The sequence below is a fragment of the Prorops nasuta genome, unplaced genomic scaffold (genome assembly GCF_024137725.1).
Source record: "Prorops nasuta isolate Cenicafe-Biocafe unplaced genomic scaffold, Cenicafe_Pnas_1.2 PNAS00023, whole genome shotgun sequence".
NCBI lineage: Eukaryota > Metazoa > Arthropoda > Insecta > Hymenoptera > Bethylidae > Prorops > Prorops nasuta.
This window is the reverse complement of record NW_027116820.1, coordinates 2,532,361-2,539,245: the sequence shown is the minus strand read 5'-3', so window position 1 is coordinate 2,539,245 and position 6,885 is coordinate 2,532,361. Positions and strand designations below refer to the sequence as shown.

The following is a 6,885-nucleotide window of genomic DNA, read 5'->3' as shown; positions in this document are numbered from 1 at the left end:
TTTACATTAGTCGTAAATTATAGTAAATTTCGAGACACTAATTTTTTAAAGATTCCAATGTAAATCTACCTGTCATGACCGAATCAAGTAACACGTACGGTACCCTGCTTAAAATATTGTATAGGTAATGATAGAAAGTATTTATATCGTATCTTATCTTGTTTTTGACTCGTGATTTCCATAACTGGCTTGTGTAATTTCACATAAGTTTTCTTTGTTGTTGAATCATTTCGTTTATGTTAATCTATATGGACGATCGGTTCTTTAATCCTATTTTATGTAGATAAGATATCTGATGCTATATTTTTCTATAATAGAATCTTATCTTGTTTTCGATGATTTTCCATCCTTCTGTATCACGTGTTTATACATTCTGTTAATTATTACTATTATAGGGTATTAGGATATAGTAAGTATAGGTAACAACTAATTTTAAGATAAACTCATTTAAGAACATTATTTATTTCTTAAGTAAGGTGAAATTTTAATGCAAAAATAATATAACATGATATATTTTGAGTATATACTTATTTATGTATCAGAGTCTGTTTGATCTGTTTCCAAGAACTGCGTCAATGATAAATTCAGGCTTTCATTATTAAGGCTACTGTCCCTCTGGGATAAGCTTTTAGCAGAGACTTCATCTCTTTCATTTGAAGGAGTACTGTACCACGTCATTCTATCGTCTATAATTTTGTCGCCATTATTACACTCATTATTATTTACTTCGTTTGAAGTGTATGGTTTACTAGAACCGCTACAAATATTTGGCAATTTAGTATTAATGGATTTCCTCTTTCGTGGGTTATTAAGCTCATATATTTTATGAGCTAAGTGAGTTCCAACTTGTTGTACCTCATAATCAGCTGAAACTTCGCATAATCCTTTCTCCGACATAACATAATATTTAACAATACCTGTAACAAATAAACGATTATATTAGATGAATAATACAACCAATTTTTTATATACGAACCTCTTAATGCTTGTAAAAGTTTGGGATCTAATGCAGGTCTAGGAGTTTCTCCTTTTTTATTTTTGTTTCTATTAGATATGGCATCAGTTACAGAATTTTCTTTTAAAGTTTGAATTCCAAATAATGCTATTGCAACATTTTTAACGAATTGGCCAATAGTTTTTGATATCACACAAATTGTATCATATTGGTTTACAGGTAAGTTTACCCCGTAACCAAGGTATATCTGTGTAAACATATAAATTAAAAATATAGAAAGTTTATTAGATGGGTAATACCAAAAATTATTACTCACCTCATTAGTCTTAGAATTCCTGTAACCAACAGGAAGTTCTCCAATTCTTTTCAAAGTGATCATAGGATTATTTTTAATTTGTTCTGATACTAAAGCTTCATGCATTATAAAAAATTGATTATTACAATGAATTACAAAAAATGACGTTTTGCATGCAGAAATACTTATACATAAGCTGATCAAAATTGCTCAAAACTGTAGTCTGAATATTTTGGTTAAGTTCATTAATTTTAGGATACTCATCAATGATTTTATTCTGCAGCTGAATGTTTATATTAGATAATTCTTGAGTCATTAAATCTTTCTTATTCATATGCCTTTTCAAACTTATGTTTTCTGAAAGTAGCCCTTTACATTTTAATTCCAATTTCTTAACCTTAAAAGTAATACAAAGGAAATATATTTATCATTCTTTTATTTAAAACAAAAATATTGTAATCTTGAAATATAAATGATTGTAAAATATCCTTACTGTTTTACCCATGACCTCTATCTTTTCGTTATTTTCCTTTTCTTTTCGAATTATAGAACTGTTTTTTAATGAATCACTTTCCTTTGAATTCCTCTTGTAATCATACTCAGATAAAGACTTCATAAATAAAAAAATTATATAAAAATGATAAAATACAACTCTGTAAATAATAATATATACACCATTATTTGGTCACTTTTACCTTTCTCATTGGTGTTTCACATTCTGTTAAATTATTAGTAGTAAGTTTTTGCTTAGATTTATAAAGCATATTTTTATCCGTTTTAGACATCACAAAAGAAGGTATCATGTTTTCTTTAGCTTCATCTCTTTCTTTCTCTTGAAATACATTGCTTTCTGACTTAGAGGATTGGTTATCATTACGTAGTTTATTAGGTTTAGTTAATGAATAACTTTTACTAGTGTTCCCCTTACGATCACAATTAGCTAGAAACTTCAAGCAAAATAAATTAAATATAGTAATATGTTTACAAAAAGATATATACACACAATTGAAGACAAGCTTACATGTTAAAAAAGTTTTAAAATACCATTTTATACATAACAGAAATGATAAATTTTAGAATTTTTACCTTTGTCACTGACGGATCCATTTCTTTTAAATTTGTAGTAAGTCTTGACTCTATTTTATGAATATTATTTTTAGAAGTTTTTCGTTTCAATGAAAAATGATCCTTATTTTCTATCTTTTCATTTATTTGTTTTTTTAAATATATTTTTTTACAGCTAGAGGATTGGATTTCATCGCTAATTATGGTGGGTAAATTTTTCATAGATATTTCCTTTTCTTTTAAATTATTAGCAGTGAGTTTTTGCTGTGGTTCATGAATAATATTTTTATCCTTTTCATGTATTAAAAAATAATAATTTTCTTTAATTTTACATCATTTTCCTACTACTAAAGAATTTTAGATATAGTTTACATCTACTTCCATTCTATTTGTTGTTTTAGATTTCTTTCCTATTTCTTTGTTTTTTAATTCCTTTGTGACACTTAGAGATTCGCTTTTATCCATTTTTTGTACTTTGATAAGAACCCTGCTTTTCAAGTCATTTAGCTCCTATAATTCAATGTAAATATTTCTTAAATCAACGAATATTTGACCATCAGTATCAAAATCTTAAAATTAACCAAGTCCAAAGGCAATGGTAAAGTGCATCTAAGTAAATTTTGATTAAATTAAATACATTACGATAAATAGTACACAAACATTAACATTGCCTTGCCAATTTGAGATGCATTGATTTTATAAATACTGGCTGCATATATTATATAAATAAGGGGGAAATCAATATAAAGTGATATATCCGAGTTACAATACATATAGCATAGACCTTGAAAGTTAAGATGATATGATTTATGAAAGTCTTGTTTCACTTAAAACATGGAATTGAAAATTAAGTTCTACAATATATGAATTGTGGCCTTGTAATCATGTTATCTTATGTATTACTTTGTAAAAAACTTCTCCAATAAAGAAATACTATAACTACAAATCAGAAACATTATAGGAAACACGTTAATTATTATTTTGTCATATCTCCATGTTTTCAGTAAATGATGCATTATCAGATTCTGTTCCTATTTCTGTAGTTGAAATACATAAATTTATTGGTGGGAATTCTACTCTCTTTGACATGATTCTTAATTCAACAGCCTCTTCACTGTCTATTCAGGAAAATATTGAAACATAAATCAGATTACAAATAAATGGAATTAATACTTATGTATGTAATGAAAATATAAAAAAAATGGTTACCTTCTAAAATAGCTTTTTGCTGTATTTTTCCTAATACCCCAGAATAAAAATAGCCATCATGATACTTTATTTGATATTTTTTATTAAACTGAATATTTTCGCGATCAAAGTAAGCTATGCTTTCTGTATCAATGATGGCTTTCATCCCATCTTCAAACTTAACATACGTAAAAAGTTTTTGCTTTGTACTCATCTTTTATACTTTTTGTCTCTTATTCTAGCTTTATAGCTTATATTGCTTGTTTTTCGTTGTACCATTCACTGGATCGACTGGACCAGTAGTAGAATTCTGTAACTCTTAGCGACAACTTTCGGTATCGTTAAGTCCAGTTACCGACAGAAATCGCTAAGTGCGATTCTGTAACTCAGAGTCAGCGATGATTGTCGCTTGTAATGTCAGTACTGTCGGTAACCTACCGAATCCTACCGAAAAAACGTACCTTTCCTTTTTAAGAAAACTCTCAGTTCAACCTTAGTTAAGCGACGGAGTTACAAAAAATTGAAGTTAATACAAATTGTACTAAACCGAATCATTTAGCTGATATTTGATATTTCACTGAGTTTTTTATTGAAAGGAAAACTAATAATATTGTTATAACTTAACAACGACCGAGATAGATGTCGCTAGAGGTTCAACGGTACTAATATAAAATTTATCCGACGAATAACTTTAACAAACCTTTGCTTTTCCTTGCACGCATTCCACCTAAAACTCACAATGCTCGTAATAAATAATATATACCACATCAACTATGTAACGTCCAGAGTAGCATAATCGTTATTTTGACTGTTACTGGTAGCGTATCTAGCCTTCACGTAAGGCGTTATGGGTAAATGATGAACTCTGGGCGCACAAAAATGAAGAGAGAAGAAAAATATAACAAATATAATACAACACCTTACCTATTCGTGAGTATTGTAATGAACCCAAACAACAACAAAATATAAAGGTAGAAAGGGACCTCTCTTGTCGACTGCTCAGTAGACTACGGACGTGATCGCCGTAGGGAGTCCTTGGATTGGCGAGGATATGTGTGTGTGTGAGTATGTGGTCGTTAACGTGAACACCAGATTAAGTATGAGTAATAAAAAAAACTTTAATCAATTGAATTACACAAATTAATTCGCGTGACAATTAAAACACGAGATATCTGAATGACACAAAATCACGAACTCAACCTCGCTCTCTAAGACAAAAAAATTTATGACGATTGGAAAAAACGACCTAATTAAGTAACGAATCTATATCAAAAGCCGCTCGCGTCCACTCGCTCCCAGCTTAAATAATTAGTCGAGAGGGGAGTGAGATGCCACCTCTGACCAATCAGAAGGCACGACCGCCTGAGCTGATGCGCTAGAGAAGAAGAGCAAGGATGTTGAGCTTGCACTTTCGGTATACAATCGTTTATTTATTCAAAGACGCAATTTTTAATGAATAATAATAAAAAATAATTTCAAGGTAGGGTTTCGCAGTAACATTAGCCAGTGTATTGATTTAATTCCTTAAAAAGAAAGAAAAAATATAGACCTCTGCAAGAAGGGGAAAACATTTATCCTTTAGGAAGTAATTACACGACATTGCTGTCAAACGGTTAATTGTTCCCACAAATAAAATTGTTAAACAATTTACACGTGGCTATCTGTTAACGCGATGCCAAGCCATCGCGAGGCCGGATGCGCTGATGCATAAGTTTCTTATTCCTATGGTAGCGAAATATACTAGGTGGCCCAGATGGTTCGGAGGAGGAAAAGGGAACCATATGTCCCCGCGGTACCGCACTGGAGATCAAGCGGCGGATGGATTTGAAAACGCACACAGGGTGTAGCGGAGAGGAGATAGGATGGCTCAAGCCAGTAGCGTGAGATCTGCTGATTTTGCGTCTGGCTGCGATTAGTATCGAGTTGGCGAAGTAGGAAAGTTATTAATTGTTAATTTGAAAGAAAAGGTTGGAAAAATAAGATATACAGAAATTCCTCTAAAAACCAATCCGCTGTCTCCAGTGTGATCTCCGATTCATCGATGGTCATAAAATAACCCGTTAAAATATATGTATATATATATATATAAATGTATTAAAACTAATTTGGACGTTACACCCCCCCTCTTACAGAAGACCGAATTACACCGTAATTTGGTCAGCGTCGATCCTTCGGCGATTGGCTATTGTAGCGTAGATGTTATCGTGATTTCTCAACGCATAGACGTTTGCGCTCGGGTTTCCATTGGGTCTGCGTTCTGATAAGAAGATGAGGAGGTGGGTAATCGCGCTCCACAAGGAGGCGAAAATGTGCAGACCGCAGCCGTAAAGCGAATGTAGGGTGTAGCCTCTGACGATGGTGCTGACGAGGTATTTGATCGCCCCAATAATAATGAGAATCCCGATGATCCCGGAACTAATTTCTCCGAAGGAAGTAAAGCCACTCCATAATCTTTCGGCTGTTGATTTAGCTAAACGTTTGATGGATTCTTCATTGAACAAATCATCAGGTCGGAGAGATCCCGAAGTCAATGGTTTGCCAATCGCTCCGCGCGCAATTTCGTGTAATAGAGTTTCCTTTTGATTTGGGAAGAAAAGGTGTTCTGTCAGTTTGTCCAAATCGTTCGTGGAATAAATCCCGCTGGTGGCTAGGGAACTTGCATCCGTGTAGGCCCATTTACCGTTAGAGTTCGGGTCCAGTCTGATTGGTGTGTCTGGTTGTTGGATGGTTCCTGGGATGTTGATCCATTTGCCGTAGAGTTCAAATTGTGTCGGCAAGAGAGGGTTGCAGTCTTTTTGAGTCCCCCTTTTGACTATTAGATGGTTGTGCGGAGTGAGGAAATAAGACTGGTTGTGTAGTGTGATGGGCAGTTCCTCGAAACATTCTTTGCTATGCCGGATAGTCACTGGGACTGGAATGCATTTGTAAACATGAATGCTTTCTCCGGTAAGTGCCCCCAAATAACCCGGACTGTCCATGATTCTGTACGCGAATTCGTTCGGGTGGTCTCTTGCTATGCTCAGGGCCGTGTCCAGGTCCTGGAATTCCAGTTCGCAGCGCTGGTTGATAATGTCTTGGTACAAAGACACTAACTGAGTTTTAATATGTTTTTCCAAGTATAACACCTTGGTGTTTACGTATGCAAAAAGGTCAATATTTTTATCGGAGATATCCTGACGAGCCCCAATGGGTGTGGTGGTAACTTCATGGATGAGCAACTTCGGGTGTTCCGTGGTGTAGAGTGTATATCCACAAATGACCTTAGCTTGGATTTTGGTCAAGGCGAAGGTTATGTCTTTAGAAGTTACTGTATAAATTTCCGGATGGTTAGAAGTTAAGGAATCCCTGAGTTTTATGGCTGGGCCTTGGTACAGATTTACCT

The 6,885-nt window shown here is 33.5% G+C and overlaps 1 protein-coding gene across 1 annotated transcript; it reads right to left on the bottom strand.

Annotated features, from left to right (window-relative positions):
• Window positions 1–531: 531 nt before the first annotated feature.
• On the bottom strand, window positions 532–3,201 carry LOC136781579 (putative leucine-rich repeat-containing protein DDB_G0290503). Its single transcript, XM_066740471.1, has 11 exons — window positions 3,174–3,201; window positions 2,976–3,099; window positions 2,870–2,924; window positions 2,688–2,825; window positions 2,337–2,606; window positions 1,946–2,197; window positions 1,744–1,860; window positions 1,407–1,647; window positions 1,272–1,360; window positions 977–1,202; window positions 532–917 (listed from the first exon to the last, which is right to left on the bottom strand). Exons 1-11 carry the CDS (start codon window positions 3,199–3,201, stop codon window positions 532–534), a joined length of 1,926 nt encoding a protein of 641 aa, XP_066596568.1.
• Window positions 3,202–6,885: the final 3,684 nt, after the last annotated feature.

Bases quoted from the DNA above. Each gene is read 5' to 3' on its own strand.
- LOC136781579 (XM_066740471.1), bottom strand. From the start codon at position 3,201: ATGATTACAAGGCCACAATTCATATATT. The intron at 1,861-1,945 runs GTAAAAGTGACC...TTATTTATGAAG, and splicing joins GTGAAACACCAATGAGAAAG to TCTTTATCTGAGTATGATTA. The intron at 1,203-1,271 runs GTGAGTAATAAT...ATGTTTACACAG, and splicing joins GGAATTCTAAGACTAATGAG to ATATACCTTGGTTACGGGGT.